Source organism: Prionailurus viverrinus, chromosome B3, assembly GCF_022837055.1.
Source record: "Prionailurus viverrinus isolate Anna chromosome B3, UM_Priviv_1.0, whole genome shotgun sequence".
NCBI classification, from domain to species: domain Eukaryota; kingdom Metazoa; phylum Chordata; class Mammalia; order Carnivora; family Felidae; genus Prionailurus; species Prionailurus viverrinus.
The window spans coordinates 37,096,547-37,114,899 of record NC_062566.1 but is presented as its reverse complement, the minus strand read 5'-3'; the positions used below and the strand labels follow the sequence as shown (position 1 = coordinate 37,114,899).

Sequence of the window (18,353 nt, the reverse complement as noted above, 5' to 3'; positions counted from 1 at the left end):
ATATTAATGACAAAAACTGGCACTGCTTTAAAGCCATCAAAAAATTACTGTTGGGGCATATTCTAGTACACGTGGAGACAGTGTTGGAGTCTTGTCTCCTGAACGTAGGTGTTGGGCTGTGTGGCCAGCTGGGCAGGCTGCACGAAGCCTGGTGGCTGATGGATTGCTCATGAGTTGGGATGACTCAGGGTCATCATTTTGAACATGAGTTATCATATTATGTACTGCCAAGAAATGATGCTTTCTAAAAGGCTATTGAAATGTGAAGGGCTTTTTTTTTACCCTAAACATAATGCTCTTCAGAAGCTATGTTTTTTAGATTGTATAGTTCTTTAAAAAAAAAAAAAAAAGTTGCTCCCTTCCTGCCAGAATGAGCTGTGGTGGTTATTGCTGCTGTTGATATGACAGACAGCCCCCTCCTTCTTTGTGGTCTCGAATCATCTGGGCCTGGTGCACAGGCCAGTCCTTTGGAGCTGGGACTCGCGGACGGTGAAGCTCATGGTCTAGTGCAGAGAGGTCATAGCAGCTGCTTGGTTTGCTCATTGTATTTTTATTTCCTTCATATTTTCTGCTTGTGGCTGAACACCGGATGAAGTCCTAGACTTATCATTAATCTTAGTAACATTCATGACAGGGTTGTAGTGATAGTGATATTCATATAGCTATGAATATAAAGTTCTACTGATTGGTAGATCTGAGTATTATTCTGACAGATAACAATGACCAATCAACAGCTTTTCCACTCTCTCCTGTTTTCAGCAGTCTTGTGGGTCAAGGATGGGTTTTGATTAATCTAAATTTAGGGATGAGTTTAGATTAATTCAATCTTGGTAACTGCCCATGGCAGTGATTGGTTTCTGAACTCAGCATTAGTCCCGAGAACATGACATTCTCATGGTTGTAATTCCAGAAGTGAAACATGCCGGAAAGGTCGCTGGAGGCTTTGGGAAAACATTTCCTCACTTGGAAGTGAGAGGCACAAGATGATCTCTTTTCTTCTCAGTATTGCCGTGGTGGTCAGGAACGGTTATCAGTCAGGGGATGAAACTGATACTCCCAGGAGGGCAGAGCCCAAGGAGGTACAGACAAATGAGCCGGAACTACTGAATTGAGTCATTCCTGAACCCCAACTCATCACTGGGCTTGTTATATGAGTCAACAAATTACTTTAAGCTAGTTTGATTTGGGCTTTCTGTTATTTGCAGCCAAAGCATCCTGATTGATATAATTGTATCCCTGTATTATGACTGGTTATTCTAATTCTAGAGTAGTCTCAGGAAGTTATCTTTCCTTTAAATGTCAAAGTGAGTGTTAATCCACCATATAGTCTACTGATGTTATTATCAAACTAATTGTAATGTAAAGACCTGGATTTTCATATTGTAATAGATTTCTTAGCATTCTTACTATTGTTACTATGGCGTGCTAAGAAAACTTGGAACTTCCAAGGTTTTCTTAATTCTCTTCACACTTAGTAGAATGTAACCTTTCTTCTCATAAGAGTATTTAACCTTTTATTATCTATGCTTGTTTCTGCATGCAACCTAACTAGCAAAGAGAGGCTGGAGCCCTTGCTTGATTTGAGAGCAATTCAGAGGAGTGTGTTAACAAAACCAAATAACACAGGATTAAGCCAGGACTTGCTATGTAAGGGATGGACGTGGCCAAGTAGAGAGCTGAGCGGGGGAAGGAGGGGAAGGACCCACAGGTGGCGTCCTCAGGGAAGGCTGCGGGCATGAGGTGGCCCTGCACGTGCGGAGGGGAGGAGGTGTGGCGTGGAGAGATAGAAGGCCGCAGGTGGAGGGAGGCTCTGAGGGTTGTCGAGTCAGGGGAGCAGTGCCTCTGGTGGCAAACAGGGGAGCAGTGCCTCTGGTGGCAAAGGCCGTATTGCCAGGCAGAGGGAGTTGGGCCCATAGCTTCTTAAAGATTGAGGTGACATCTGAATATGTAATATGTAATATGTAATATTGTACATTTATCTGGAATTTCAGAGTTTCTAAATCACATTCAGACACATTATCTAGTTTATCTAATTAGGTCCCCTCACCTTTTCCTACCTCCAGTCTAGGTCTTTTGGCTTTCAGGGCCAGTGCTTTTCAATAATAGTATAAACGACATTTTCCATCTTTAGTGACATTCAAGTTGAGCTAATTTGACCGTGTTCTATGCACGTGTCTCTCACCTGGCTCCTGACAGCGGCATGAACAAAAGCTAACCCCCACAGCTCACGACTCTTCCAAACGCTGAAAACCTCTGAATTGTGAAAAGCTGGTTAAGTTTCACAGATAATGTTAGAACCGCCTCAAATAACAGAAAGATAGTCCTTCTACAGAAAACAAAAGGCGGAGTCCATAGAAAACTCCCTAAATGTTTTAAATGACTGGAGAGTGACTGAGACTTTAATGAGCCTCAAAATGGCAGCCTTTGTGTGTGTTCTCAACGTTTATATGTAGAAACATTGTAGCAATTTAGCCGTTGAAGACTCTTCCCCCGGCAAATAACTGCATTTGATGGTTAAGTCAATATAGTGGATAATTGACATTTTCTTGAAATGTCTTGGAGGCTGCTTTTAAGGGATTCTGTACAGGATGCAAAACAATAGGGAAATCTAAAAGCTCAGTGGCCAGATGAAGGATTTAGCAAATTGCGTTCGAATTGTTTTCATTAACTTGTCCTGTCAGAGGGTAGCAGCTTATTTCTGGTAAAAGGATAGAGCATTCTGATATTTGTCAAAGACTTTGTGGTTCTTTGTAATTGAAATTGCTAAATAAGTTTTGAGCTACATAGTGGGGGGGAAATGGGTGAGGGTGGCGTTGAACGTTTAAGTGCCAGAGCCCCAAATGACTTTCGCAAACTACCTCACAGTCCCGCTTGAGTGTTATTTACAGGTTAGAATCACCTGGAGAGCTTTTAAAATTACTAGTGCACAGATCCCACCCTTGACCAACTAAGTCAGAATCTCAGAATTTGGGGAAAGGAGCAGACCTAGCCATTAGCAGTTTTTTAAAGTTCTCCGGGTAATTTCTAAAGTTCAGTCAGGGCTAAAAACCATTCTAGCTATGTCAGGCCCAGTCAGTAAGATGCAAGAAACATTTATTAAAATGTGCATAAGATACTTGCCAGCCATGTAAAATAAATATGCGGGTTTTCCCATCTCTGAGCTCAAACAGGCAGGTTTGGGAGCCTGGGGTTTTGTTTTTTCCCTTAGCCAGTGACCGATCCCAAAGAACAAACGGAAGGAGACGGAGGAAGACATTGTAAAGAGGTCCCACGGTGTTTCTTAGGGAAAGATGGGCCAGAGGGGTAGGAATCATTGTTTATATGTATATCAGGAAGTGGAAAATATGGCATGTTCTCAGTCTATCTAAATTATATAACTTTGAGGGATGTGATCCATTTGTATCAAAATAATGAGGCATATAATACGTTCCATTTAACATGTGTGGGAATTCTTTGCAGAGTAATTAGCATTCCTTTCTTCAGCCTGCATTCAGAGGAAACATACCATTCACACCCTCTCTGTGTTCACATTTTCCAGTGCGTTGGAGAGACTTTTTTTTTCTTTTCAATAGAAATCTTTGTCCTTTTCCTAATAAGACTTGGATTATATTTGGAGAAATTTAGCGTTTCTTTCTTTCTTTTTCTGGCAGGAATTGATTTTAAAATCAGAACGATAGAACTAGATGGAAAGAAAATTAAGCTTCAGATATGGTAAGTAAAACAAAAATTATATACACAGTTTCTACCTTAAGTGGGAATTGAAAGTGGGAATTGAAATGTGAAAAATGTGAATTGTGGTAAGTTAGAGGTAACTTGTGATCGCTAAAACGTCTTTTCTTTATCAGAACCAAGGGGAAGTGGGTAAATATTCAAAGGCGTCGCCACCGAGAATGAGAAGGTAAAGAATGAAGCCACTAACCCTTACAGCTGGAGGAGATCTGAGAACGCATTCTACACAAACACTAATTTTGTAGGGAAGGAAACTAAAATCTAAAGAGAGCATACACGTTATCATTGTAGTTGTTGCAGCTTTGAAATCAGATAAGGCAAAAGTATTCAGGCAGTAAGAAGCCTTAATGGCTTCTTCTGTGGGAAGTACAGATCTAGGTTCTAGGTTCTGCCTCTAATCTGAGGATTTGGACCTGTGCCTTCCCTTGTTAGGGCCTGTTTTTCATCATTTATAAATTGTTTGGTTGGACTGAAGACATTGGAGTTCCCCTCCCGATCTGATACTTTATAATCTGTTTTCGTATTTCTCCTCTTTAAATAAAAAAATGAGGAACACTGGACTGATCTAATGTGTGATAATGACAAGAGTAGACAAAGCTTAGAAATTTAGAGCAGTATAGATTAAGAAGGAGGCAGGGCAAAATAGTCAAGTAATATATGTCAGCTTTTTCCTTAGGCTTTTTTTCTTCCTTGAATCTCAGAACAAGACTAGAACTAGAGCATCATGTTGAAACCACTAGTCCTTCTTTTACAGAGGAGGAACCTAGGACTTAGAGCAGTGAAGTCCATCTGAGGGCATTTGTCTGGGTTAATGTTAAAGCTGGGACAGCTACCCAAATCTGAAGCAGGATGTCAAGCTTCATATATTAGCCTAGTATAGTGAGTGGTTCCCAGTATATTTGTTGGGAAACGTTGTGAAGGTTACCACAGGTTGCCCTTTTCATCTATTGATGTTTAGTAGGCCAAATATTTTAAAGATAGTTTTAAAAATTTTAGGGGGAAGCCAAGAGAATTTCTGACTCTGTGCCGAACAGTCCTGACCATAGCAATAAGAAGCCTTTCTAGGAGCCTGCAGTCGGTCAGCTAATTAGAACTTCATGTAACATCATGGCACTATTTATCAATACTCTCAAGCAGCAAAATAGTCTCCATTCAGTCTTCACGACCAACATGGAGTATGGCAGGGCTTCTCCTCCGTCCTCACGGCAGAGCTGGTTCCAAATGCAGCGGTGTGTTAGATCAAAATATGGTTAGTTGGCTCAAAGGTGCTTGGCTTGTTTTCCCCCTGATTTCTTTGCCATATACCAAACCAGTGCCGTGTGTATCTAGGCCTGATCAGTGAGAGGACAGCAGGATAAGGTGACTGTGGTGTGATGCCTGGCCCTGCACTAAACAACTGAGACCTGGATGCTCCAGTGTCATTCAAGGCGACGAGCTGCTTAGTGGCTTAGTGGTAGACCCTAGCCTACCTGAGCCTGTTGCCTCTCGTGCACAGTGAGGATGGTGGTCATCCTACCACTGCACTGGGTGGTGGGGGGCATCATGGGAGCACCAGAGGAAAGTATTTGGAAAGGTGTGTATGAATGTTAAGGTATTTATTGTTTCTAATTTATGGTATTTCCCTTGGGCCTTCATCTCTTGTTTGGGTTTGGTATGCATTCGATTTCTAGTATATTTCCACAAATGCCTCGCTCTCCCCTGCAATTAAATTCTACAGTTTAACTTGCCTTAGTGGCACAGGGAGTGAATTAGTTCTGGGGCTCATGGCAAATTTAGAAATACTGATTTTCCCAGATATCAAGTCAATGTGACTCCCTTTATAGGGATTGCTTCAATAAGCATAATGAGAAATTTGAAAAAAAAATTTCAGGATGTGTTTTCATAGAATGCCATCAGCTAAAAAGCAAGAATATATTCAAGTTTATGTAGTTTTGAAGCGTTGTCCATATATTCAAGTCTTTGGAAGCATCGTCACCCGCTATGTGTTAAACTCCAGGCTCCCATTTAATCCCAGGCTCTATAGCTGAAAAAGTGCTCGAGGAGATCCATTTTAGTGTGTTCCGCTGAGCAGAATTTCCACAGTAGTAAGTCTAGCCCAATTGCTTGCGTTGTACAGAAATCAGACTTTCGGTCAAGAGAGCTAGATGCCTTCATCATTAGGCGTTTATAGAAAGGATTATAACTACCTCCAGGGGTCCCAGAATTTAGAACCATTCTCTGTTCTCTCCCACGTGTGTTTGACTAATATGCCAGTTCCTAGCCGGGCCGTGTATTTTCCTGTTGCTGCTTTTATCATCAAGGACCAAGTTTCCCACCAAAGTCATTGTGAGCTCCTGACAGGCTCCCGTGGCCACCACCGCCTCCAGCTCACAGGCAGCAGGCTCCCGCTGCGTCTCGTTCCCCTTTCCCTTGAAACCACTGCCTTTGTGAGTAGACCAGAATTATATCCACAGCTTAAGGTCTCTCCTCGGTGATGCCGGTGATAACTTTTAAAACCTCTCTCTCCTTTGTTTCAAATTTTAGGGACACAGCGGGTCAGGAAAGATTTCGAACCATCACAACCGCATACTATAGAGGAGCCATGGTGAGTGTGTTTTAGGGTTCTGTAACTCTTCCGGTGAAAGTAAAACATGAATATTCATTTGTCAAGTTGAGAGGATCCAAGCTAGAGTCTAGTACAATGGGGGAGATACATTTTTGGATGTGAAAACAAGACATTTAAAGGTTTTGTTTTTGTTTTTTTTTATGTTCTGTGTTTAGTAACTGCATGCTTTGCCGTTGGTCTTCATAATATTAATCAGGTCAATAGCCTGTAGATGTTTGAGAACTCCTCCACACATTCTGAGCAATTGTAGATTTTTGTGAAAGCTGGGAGACCAGTTAAAGACAATGCCAGCGATTCAGGTAAAGCCTAATAGATGAGAATATGAATAAGGCCATGCGTGCGAGTCGGGGGTCAGAATCGGGAGATATTGCAGTTGTTGGGCCTATAGGATTTAGTGACTGACTGGCTGTGAGGAGGTTACTCGCAGGGGTCTGCTTGGGCGGCCTGGCAGGGTTATATTGCTCTTTATCAAAATGAGTACAAAGAGGAAGAGAAGATTTGGAGGGGACAAAGACAACCTGGTGGTTCACTTGTTGGGTTTTTGGTGACGACAGGGGATATTTGGGAGCTGATATCCAGTCGTTGGTCTCCAAAGCATGCCTGACCCTGTCTGTCCCTTTGGCCTCATCTTGTCTCCCATTGGATCTGTTCACTCTTACCAAGATGGCTTTCTTTTAGTCGATCCAGTGGGTTCTGGGCCTTTCTGGTCAGCAAGATATTTATAATGTTTCTACTGTGTGTTGGGCACTGTGGGTTTTTTCTCCACCCCTGCCTCAACCCCATTGCCCAATTCACGTTTGATACTCAGTCCTCAGGTCTTGGCTTTAATGTCATTCTTTCCGGGAAGCCTTCTCTGACCACCCCTATCTCCTCAACCAGATTAGATTAGCATTCATATTCAAAACTCTACATGGTGGGGAGCCTGGATGGCTCCTTCCGTTCAGCCTCCGACTTTGGCTGGGCTCATGATCTCGTGGTTTGTGGGTTCGAGCCCCATGTTGAGCTCTGTGCTGGCAGCTCAGAGCCTGGAGCCTGCTTCGAATTCTGTGTCTCCCTCTCTCTCTGCCCCTCTCCCTGCTCCCGCTCTGTCATTCTCTCAAAATAAATAAACATTAAAAAGTATATTTTATATATATATATATATATAAAATATATATATATATATATAAAACTCTGCATGCTTCTTCATAGCAATGGTGAGTTATAATTACTAGTATAATTATTGTTTATTGTTTTCTTTGCTAGCCGTGCTTGAAAGGAAGGGGCCTTGTCTATCTTGTTCACTGCTGGTAGCACTAAGTATGTTATCATACACATAGTGGGTGCTCGCTAAATATTTGTTGAATGGATGGATAGATGGGTAGATCTAGCACTTAGTATAGGAGTGTGGTCTGGTGATACAGATTTTACAAGCGTCGGTTGATACATTTAGAAGATAAGCCTTTTAGAAATACCAGATGTGAGAGTCTTTAAAGATACGATGACATTGCCTTTCATTAAACCTGTATAACAAATGTATTCTGTTTTAAGTGTCTGTGATTTACGTAGATGATAGTGACATTTTGATTAGCCCATATAAAAAGAAATAATTTTATTGTATTTATTTATTGTCAAAGATTTTATTTTTAAGTAATCTCTACATCCAGCGTGGGGCTCAAACTCACAATCCCGAGATCAAGACTCTTTACCAATTGAGCCAGCCAGGTGCCCCTAAAAATTATCTTTTTGGGGCACCTGGCTAGCTCAGTGAGTTAAGCGTCTGGCTTTTGGCCCAGGTCGTGATCTCATGGTTCTCAAGTTTGAGCCCTGTACCAGGCTTTGTGCTGACAGTGCGGAGCCTGCTTGGGCCTCTCTCTCTCTCCTGCTCTCTCCGTTCCCCCCTCCCCCTGCCCCCAAATAAATAAATAAACTTTAAAAAAAAGAAATAATTTTATTTTTATTTACTTTTTAAATTTTTTTAACTGTTCATTTTTGAGAGAGAGAGAGAGAGAGAAACAGAGCACGAGCAGGGGAGGGGCAGAGAGAGGGAGACACAGAATCTGAAGCAAGCTCCAGGCTCTGAGCTGTCAGCACAGAGGCTGATGTGGAGCTCAAACTCATGAACTGTGAGATTATGACATGAGCTGAAGTAGGATGCTTAACTGACTGAGCCACCCAGACGTCCCAGGAAATAATTTGAAAGATTGTATGGTTACAATCTTAGTATAGGGGTAAGAAGCAAGACATTTCTACTTGTAATAAACAAATAGACAACAGAAGTGATTATCTCTTTCTTTCAATGCTATTATCTCTGTTTTAACTTAAATACTCTTTTAGCTCCAGTTAGTGCTGATTCTTATCACATGAAGTCTGGTAGAAAGGGTGTATCACCTTTACTGCAATCACTAATTCATTAAAGGTTAAGAGTAAAAATGTTTACAGACTATCTATTTACATGGTGAGACAATGGAAGTATTTATTTATTTATTTATTTTTGCTTCTCTGTACTTTAAATTTTTTATTGTATTTCATTAAAAAGGACACAGGACAAAAAATGGTTTCTGGAGGGTAGAGGTACACTGCCATTATATTCTATTACTTTAAGTATATGAAGTACTAAATAAAGATGTTATTTTCTTGTCACAGGGAATTATGCTGGTCTATGACATCACAAATGAAAAGTCCTTCGACAATATAAAAAACTGGATAAGAAACATTGAAGAGGTATGTATGGGAAGAGAATGGTGATGCTACGGAGGAGCCCTGCTGAGTACTTTAAAGGGCTCCTTCTGTTTCTGGAAGAGGCGGCTGCACTGCCACAAAGTAGGGCACGGCCAGGTCAGGCCCCCTCGCTCTGAGGAGCACCACGGAGGGAGAGATCTCTGGTGCTGCCAGCCTGGTGACCCTGTCAGACAGGGGGGGTACAGCCAGGACAGCAGTTTCACAGAATTCTAAACTTGGGCCGGATCTTGAAAATAATTTCATCCAAGTCCCCCGTCTCACACATGAGAAAACAGAAGAGACTTGCTCGCGCTCCTTCCGAGAGCTTTAACATCTGACCCCCAGCTTCTTGTCGTTGGACTGGCAAAGATACCTCTCTTCCAACGTCTTATCAGTTTTCCCTTCTAACATTTTCTCCATCTTCACGTATTTGAAATCTGGTTTAATTCCAGATTGACTGGTATTAAGATGTGTTTTTATGTCTTTGACATTTCAGAAAGCAATCTGACTTTGAAATCATTTTGTACACATTTCTATTAACCTACATGAATTTATATTTTAAGTAGTTCAGAAGCCAGAGTCCCTTCCTCATTGGCCCACTCAGTACTGGGTTTTTTTTCCCCCCTTCTTTACTAATATTTGGTAATCCTTCTAAATCCTTTAGTTTCCTTCTAAACTAATATTTGGAAGTTTTGTTGTTGGACTAACCGTCCGTTTTATTTCTGTTTGTTCATGTACAAAAAAAGGCATGAGAGGGGCGCCTGGGTGGCACAGTTGGTTAAGCGTCCGCCTTCAGCCAGGTCACGATCTCGCGGTCCGTGAGTTCGAGCCCCGCATCGGGCTCTGGGCTGACGACTCAGAGCCTGGACCCTGTTTCCGATTCTGTGTCTCCCTCTCTCTCTGCCCCTCCCCCGTTCATGCTCTGTCTCTCTCTGTCCCAAAAATAAATAAACGTTGAAAAAAAAATTTAAAAAAAAAAAAAAAAGGCATGAGAATGACCGCAAGCCTTTGAGGGAAAAGTTAGCACGGACTCTTAAGCTGTAGCTCTTCCCTCCTCCCATCTTTTACATTTTCCTCTGAATCAGACCCTGTGTTGAGTAAAAGCTTGTCTTATTATTAAATTTATGGATATGTTTCTGACAGGTTAGGATTTGTCTATTGAATACCTGTGTTTTTCTCAGGCTGTTTTTTATAACGTACTATTTTCTCCCTGCAGCATGCCTCTTCAGACGTTGAAAGAATGATCCTGGGTAACAAGTGTGATATGAATGACAAAAGACAAGTGTCAAAAGAAAGAGGAGAGAAGGTAAATTTGAACTGAATGCATAAAGATTGGAATCTATTCACACTAAGCGTTTATTTTCTTAGTATTATTTAATTATTGGTTTCAGTTTGAAAAGTATCTGTGATTTTAATCCTTTAAAAAACAACAAAGAGATGTAATCCATACTTGAATGTTGTGAATTAGTATTCGAGATCCATCCCCATATAATGTGTAGTCATGACTCATTCCTGAAGAATTTGCTGTTTTCTGGGAGATACAAATTGGTCCTTTTTCAGATTCCTACAGCTCAGAGTTCAGGCTATTTCTTCCATATCTGTGTGAAAATGCCCAGTTTTAAAGGTCAAGTAAATCATTCTCTTCAAGTAAAAGTAATAGAATAAGCGAAGTTTAAATAGTAATCATAGTCCAGTTCCTTTTTTTTTCCTAAGAATATTTTACTTTACTACACATTAGGTTTAGGTCATTATGAATAAACTGCTTGTAACTCATCAAAGCTATGGATCTCATTTACAGGGATTTCTCTATTTTGCATCCTGCAAAAAAGGCAAAAACGTTTATTATATGTACATATTTACTTCTAAATTTTCTAAATTAACATTTTCTAAATTAACTTAGAGGCTTCAATTTTTAAGTCTTGGAATTTTGCTGTGCCTTTTTTTAGTGATACATACAAAATACATTTTGTTTTTAAATCTGACTGCAAACTTTTCCCCTATGAACATTCATTTAGTCTTTGTATTTTAAATGAACTGGGAGCTTTTTGGGAGTAGATGGAAATAGAAACCAAATAAAAACGAAAGCATTGAGTACCTAGTATTTTAAGCTTTCATTATCTCATGCACCAATTTATTAAAAAAAATGAAAAGTCCGTATAGTGACTGTTGGGAGAGTTGTACTTTGGGAGCAGATAAAAGACGTCAATGAATCCCAAATTAATGGTAGGAGCGAGTGTCTGTTTCATAGTTTTTCTTTTCTTCTTCTTCTTCTTCCTCTTCTTCCTCTTCTTTTATTTATTTATTCATTCATTCATTCATTCTGAGAGAGAGAGAGAGAGAGAGTGTATGCATGTATAGGGGAGGGGCAGAGAGAGAGAGAGAGGGAGAGGGAGAGAGAGAGAATCCCAGGCAGGCTCCATGCTATCAGCGCAGAGCTCTATGCAGGGCTTGATCTCACAAACCATGAGATCATGACCTGGGCTGAAACCAAGAGTCGGACGCTTAATTGACTGAGCCACCCAGTTGCCCATCACAGCTTTTCTTGTAAGTATATTAGAGAACTGAAGTATAATAGAAAAAAAGAAGTACTCAAATGGTGTTTTGAGTGGAAGCAGTGCCATTTTACTTATGATGAATGAGTTAGATGTCTACATTTCAAAAAATAGAAGAAAGCAAAGAAATTTGAGAACCACAAGAGTTCTCAACTACATACCGTACCTTTGGGACTTTGAGAAACCTAGAAAATGGAAATGCTTTATATGTTGAAGCAAATTGAACTGAATTTAAATGTTTCTGTTTGCCTTTCAGTTAGCAATTGACTATGGGATTAAATTCTTGGAGACAAGTGCAAAATCCAGTACAAATGTAGAAGAGGTAAGAAAGAAATGTTTGATGACTTCTCTGGGGTAGCATTAGAGCTTAGGTACCTGTGTTCAAACAACTCTCCAAGACTTGTTATTTTCTTTCTTTTTTTCTTTTTAATTTTGTTAAATGTTTTATTATTTATTTTTGAGAGAGAGAGAGAGAGAGAGAGGGTGTGAGCAGGGGAGGGGCAGAGAGAGAGAGGAGACACAGAATCAGGTTCCAGGCTCTGAGCTGTCAGCACAGAGCCCGACGCGAGGCCCGAACCCACAGACTGCGAGATCATGACCTGAGGTGAAGTCAGACGCTTAACCGACTGAGCCACCCAGGCACCCCGTCTTGTCATTTTCTTAGTAAATGTCTTGTGGGAACTCCACCTCCATCTTGTGAACTTCTGTACTTCTCACTTTATGCGGACTCAGGTTGTTAAATGCACCCAGCCTCCACGTGGGCTATAATGAGATTGCTCAGTTAAGATTCACCGAACAGAAGGTAAAAGTTCCATTTAAGTGCACCTTTGCCCTTTGTTTGGGAAGCTGGAAATCCTGCACTCGCTGACCAAGCATAGTGTCCTCTGCTCATTTGTCATGGTTCCTGCCATACTATGGTAGCCTGTGGCAGGAGAGTCTTAATTACTTTCATGTCGGTACTCTCTCAAGAGAGAAACCGTATATTGAACAGGTTCCCTTAGATTAAGCATGATACATTATAACACAGCAGTATTTAGTAGAAATAAGTGTGTCTATCAGAGAGTAGTTTTAATACATTTTCAGTAAGTTAACTGTTAAAGACAATCAAATCATCTAAAGACTTCTAAGAATAGATTTTATTTATCACCGGCAGAGTTGTTGATAATATTTTCTTTTTTAAAAACATTGTTTAAACTGCTCACAAAAATGATATATGTGCGTTAATACATGTAACTCAATAAACAATAATGTTGATGGTTTTGTAGACATTTAATTTCTTAGGCTACTCGCCACTCACCATAACATTATGGCTAAAAATCGAGATCGAAATGAATTTATTGACAGTGAACACTAATCAGAACTTTTTCTTTGTTTTCAATAAAACTAATTTTTTTCCGGGTTGGCTAATGGGTGTTAGGAAACAGGAAGCTTCTTTTGATTTATTTACATAAGCTTAGATAAGCAGAAAAATGCTTCTGTCCGCTTGCCACAAAAAAGCAGAAAAAGGGGAGCTTCTTTGGTAGAGACAGGAGAAAATGTGTTCACTGAGATGGCCCAGATAGGATTGCTCTCACAGAATGAACTCCATACCCTGGCTTAATGGAGCAGGTGTAGGTCTCATTTTGTGCACCCTCCTCACACCTGTGGCTTAGAGCAAGCTTTGAGTTATGGAAATACAGAGCTGAGGAGTTGCCTGAGCTGCTTATTCTGACCAGGTGTTCTACAGAAATTAGCAGTTTGCCCAGAGCTTTAACTTAGTGCGGTTGGCTTGTCATAAGAACTAGGATGGGCTTCTTTAGAAACTTAGACCCACAGGTGACCAGTGTGACAGTGCAACACTGATAATGAGTGATGATAGCGGTTATCACATTGTTTCTATTTGGCTTGATTGGACATAATCCTGCTGAACATCTTTGGGGGTATCAGGAGTGTTTGGGAACAAAGAAAGTGACAACAGTGGGTTTAGCATGGAGACAACTGAAGGTGCTTTAAGAGTCTTGGTTCTGTAGAGGGGTGCCTGGCTGGCTTAGTCAGTGGAGCGTGCGAAATCTTGATCTCAGGGTTGTAAGTTCAAGCCCCACATTGGGTGTGGAGATTACTTAAAAATAAAATCTTAAAAAAGAAAAAGTCCTGGCTCTGTAGAAACAAAGTAGAGATGATAGAGTTAAAAAATGTGTGGTTTGGGTCAAGAGACACTAGGCACAAAGTGAGATTAGTCAGATTTGTCCTGCTTCCATTTGAACTGATTTCCATGGTGGGGAATTTAGCTGAGATAAGACATGGAAGATGATATATTCTCGGTACAAGAGTGAAAGTAGTTTGAAAGGGAGGAGATTGGAGATAAAAGGTAGAGGTTTTTGGGAAAACAGATTCTAGAGCTCTAGGTATTCATTCAGTGATTAAACAGATATTCAGCATCTCCTAAACCAGGTGCTGTGTCCCTCTCTGAGGATGTGGCGGGACTTAGAGCCTCCACCCCACTAGGTGCTCTTGATGCACCGAGAAAGCTACCCATAACTCAGCCAGTGTCACATTAGAAACTTGTGCCGGATATTATGTGCAGAAAATATTTGGTGAGTGAATGCATGACAGTTTTATAACACTGGAAAGTGTTTACGATATCATTGAAAAATAAGAGGCTATTCAAGTGTGTACTATGATTGTAGTTATGTCCTTTTCTCGATTAAAAGGTGTCAAATAATATATTTCATAATGAATTAATGAAAATTCCACATTTCTATTTTAAAATATGCTATAAACATATAATAATAAAATGTTTGGTTTACCTTTAGGCATTTTTTACACTTGCACGGGATATAATGACAAAACTCAACAGAAAAATGGTTTGTATCACTTATCATTTGTATTTTCCTTATGCTATTTGTTAAATTTGTGGTCTTATTCATGCTGTTTAATTTGATTCGTGCTTTTATTTGATTAAAAGGATAGGCCTGATTATGATATATTCACGTTGACTCCTCTTTTTCTGGACTCACGTATTCACCTGGTTGAGCTTTGATTCTTGTTTCTGTTTCTTCACGTTTCTTACTTCTGAACCACAGCTGCCTCAGTTCTTTCATCTGACTCTTAAAGGTGGTCTTTAATGGAATTTTGACCAGAATAATTAAAATGTTAATGACACAAATTAAATTTTTGCCATAAAATTATGTAGCTTAGTTTTCATGTGACAGATACTTATACCTATATGCAATTATGATCTTAAAGTTGTTAACGTTTGCTTAAATTAGACATGATCTCAGTGATGAATCATTAGGACCACATTGGAGGTTTGTTTTAACCTGAAGCCTGAATATAATTGTATACCTTATGTTACCAACTCTTCCTACATCTAACAAGAGGATTGCCTATACCAATATCTTAACATTGTTTCCCTCATTACCCTTGAAATTTTACAGTCCTTTGGCTATAATTTCTCTGAACTGGAAATAGGAGCTTCCTGTCTAATATATTGTTAACATAAAAGGTGCCATCCTAAAGATATTTTCCCCGTTTGAATCCACCATTTCCAAAGAAACAATGCCAGAGCCTAACGAGTTACTTTCTAATAAAAAAACTCTACTGAATACGCATTTATGGTTTTATTTGATATTTGTGTTTTTTAGATAATTGGATCCAAACCATGAAACTTCAATTTGCATGGTAACTTTATTATCTTCCCTTTTTTAGAATGACAGCAATTCATCAGGGGCAGGTGGACCAGTGAAAATAACAGAAAACCGATCAAAGAAGACCAGTTTCTTCCGTTGCTCGCTACTTTGATGAACTCTTTCTGAGAGACTGCAGCACACCTAAAGGACCCTTTCCGGCTTCTCTGAAAGCACAGGTCAGCCAGCCTCAGAACCACACCGCCCGGCTGCTGCGGAGAACACCACTGAACCTAGACTTCTCGACACAGAACGCCACGTGGGTTCCAGCCTCGTGGCCTAGAAAGATAACAGGCTCCTTTTTTCAAACATGGAAGCAATGAAGTGGAGACATACGCAGGACTTAACTTGTTTTTTCTTTGGTTTGTCCCAGAAGCTGCTATCTTTCTTTTTCACTTTGCACATCAGTGTTAGCCTGTCCCTGCTACAGCACAGTCTCAGACTCGTATCTGCACACTTTTGCCTTGTGAAGTTCTAGACAAACTTGTGCACTTGGGGGGTGTTTGAAAAAAGTAAAACATTTAACGCAGAGATTAATATGCTAAAACTAAAAGATGTTGGGTCTGGTTCATGTGGCCAAATGTTATTGCATTGATAGAATTTTTTAAGGGCTCTAGTTTGTGATTTCCTTCAATAAGAATCATTAAATTCTGATAAAATTCATCTTAAAAGTTCATAAAAATGTCCATCTATTCATCAGAGGCTGCAGTTTATTTCTCCAGATTGTTGAGAATTTTGCTTCATTCCTGGCCTTTTGGTCAGAGAGTTTGGGTAGCTGAAGAAATCACTTTTTCAATTGATTACCTCTGCCTCATCTGTAGAAGCTACATTTGGAAATCACCTTAAGCTCACTTTTCCTGGGGTTTGTATTCACTGTTCTTTCCTATTTTTGACCTGTTGTAACTGCTCAGTTATCTAAAACATAACATATTTGAACATTGTTGTCTGTTTCTAATTGTGAACTTCTTGAGCTGAATTTTATACAGGCAGAGAGATGTACCATTTGGGTTTTATTTCAGCGTCCTATTGTTCTGTCACATCAGCATATGTAATATATTTTTTTCTTAGGTTCACTCCCTAGCTTGCTGGTTTCGTTTGTAATACCCAGTTCCTACTGTAATCCCTGTCTACAAGAGTTAACAAGAATTATATTTAGACCTTTGTTCGTAGAAAACTTACCTACAGGGAGAGAGATTAACTTGTTGATATAAATTTAATAGAGATAGCTCTTGGTGATGGTAAACATAATGATTTTTTATTCTGGTTTTATTTGGGCTTCTTTTTTTTTTTCTTTTAAATAAAGATAATTAGGCCTAGACCTAGTGCAGCCTCTAGGAAAAGTCTTGCCCTTTTGTTAGAGAAAATATGAGTAAGGTTTCCATTCTAAAACAGCTGTTGTTGAATGCGTAGAACCCAGTTCCATCTGTTCAGGTTCATTGTTACAGAACTTGGTCCAGTCGTTTGGGTCAACGCCAACCAAGAGCTTGGCTGCCTTTCTCACCAAACACCGGTACTGATATACCTTTTGTAGATGAAACCTTCACTTAAGAAAAAAAAAAGTATTTAGAGTTAACTTATGTGCCAAATTCAGATAATTTTGACATTGCTTTTATCCTAGCCTTCCGTGTCAAAACACAGAAGGGAGTAATAAATCGGTGATTAGGGAAATGAACTCTCTTAATAATCACTCTTCCTGTTAGGTCCTTTTTGTTTCATGGAGGGTACCACCATGCTTGATAGTTTAGAGTGGAGAGGAAAATGGAAATGGATTGCTTGTTACCACAGAGCATTGTGCTTCAAATTAAGACCTAGCGTTAGAATGCTTGGACCAGTCAACCTTTATTTAGTACTTGTTTGAAAACTTACGTCCAGTTTAGCAGCAGCAAATATACCAGAGCTATTTTTGATGGATACGCTAAACTTAATGTTGACAAATTTCAGCCTTCTTGATTTTTTTTTTTTTATTTACCTATCGGTTTAGAGGCACCTGCTGGTGTCCCAGTATAATCAGTAATTGCTCGATTGAAAGCTGATTGTACATCTTCCGTCTTAAAATTAGATACATTTTTGGAAAGAAAAAATAATTTCTTAGAAACATCTTGTCTTTGCTAATTTTCCGAAAAAATATCCAAGCGGTTAAGCTTTCTGAATGGTAACAAAGTACTTTCTAAAAGGCAAGTGCTATGACACCATGTATGAATGTAATTCTAGCAATTTACCTCTGACTATTTGGTGTCTTAACACTTTGGTTTATATCTCAGGGGTTGTCTGCAAACCAAAACTGACATTTTCTGTGGTTAGACTTTTTTTTTTTTTTTTTTAACAGAATGCTTTGCTTCTGATTTATTCCTTCTCTCTTCTTTTGTCTTATATGGGTTAATAATTAGTCTCCATGAATTTCCCTTTGAAAGAGCCTGTAAAAGTGATGAGTCTAAAAGTGCTCTTTGAAGTAGCAGCAATTTGGGGATATATGCTCTGTTATATAGAAATAAATTGTCCTTGCTATTTTCTTACATGTAGCTTTGCTGAATTGTATATAATTTGAGCTAAGACCATAGGAAATTCCCTTTCTGCATGGTAAAATGCCCCAATAAATACTCCACTTTGCTTCATAATGTACCTACAGTGCATTATTTTTTCTATTTGTAGATGAATTTAGTGACAGATAATTGTCTGTTCCCTGCTGAAACTGAAGAAATCTAGTTTTGCGTGAACATGTTTGTGGTCTTAGGGGAAAGGTACACGCAGACTTTGGCAGCAGTTAGTGGTTCGGTGGCTGCACTTTATTGTCAGTGTGCGAATTTTTGACAATGATTGGACTAGACCTTTTCAAACAGAGTCTGAGGATGTCAGACCATGAAAATGTGCTGTAACTAAGTTAGCATGTAAACCAGTTGATTGTAAGACGTTTCGCTGGGAATTTATTTTCGCTATGTTTTACTTCATACAGATTATGAGAAAATAACCACCTGTGCGTCGGTTAGGAGGCGCCACAGGGTTTCTTACTATTTACGTGAGCATTTTGTGCGGTCTTTGTTATAAATGTTCCGAAGACTATACTCTTTACTCTGAAGGACTATTTTTTAATTATACCTCATTTAG

General features: G+C 39.6%; 1 protein-coding gene across 1 annotated transcript in view; it reads left to right on the top strand.

Annotated features, from left to right (window-relative positions):
• Positions 1-17,870, top strand: part of RAB8B (RAB8B, member RAS oncogene family) — a 56,010-nt gene extending 38,140 nt beyond the window's left edge. Inside the window, exons 2-8 of the mRNA XM_047861554.1 lie at positions 3,651-3,711; positions 6,253-6,313; positions 8,960-9,037; positions 10,251-10,340; positions 11,843-11,908; positions 14,379-14,429; positions 15,274-17,870. Coding sequence (XP_047717510.1) covers positions 3,651-3,711; positions 6,253-6,313; positions 8,960-9,037; positions 10,251-10,340; positions 11,843-11,908; positions 14,379-14,429; positions 15,274-15,366 — 500 coding nt within the window. The 3' untranslated portion in view covers positions 15,367-17,870. The remainder of the gene's footprint in view (positions 1-3,650; positions 3,712-6,252; positions 6,314-8,959; positions 9,038-10,250; positions 10,341-11,842; positions 11,909-14,378; positions 14,430-15,273) is intronic.
• The last annotated feature ends 483 nt before the right edge of the window (positions 17,871-18,353 follow it).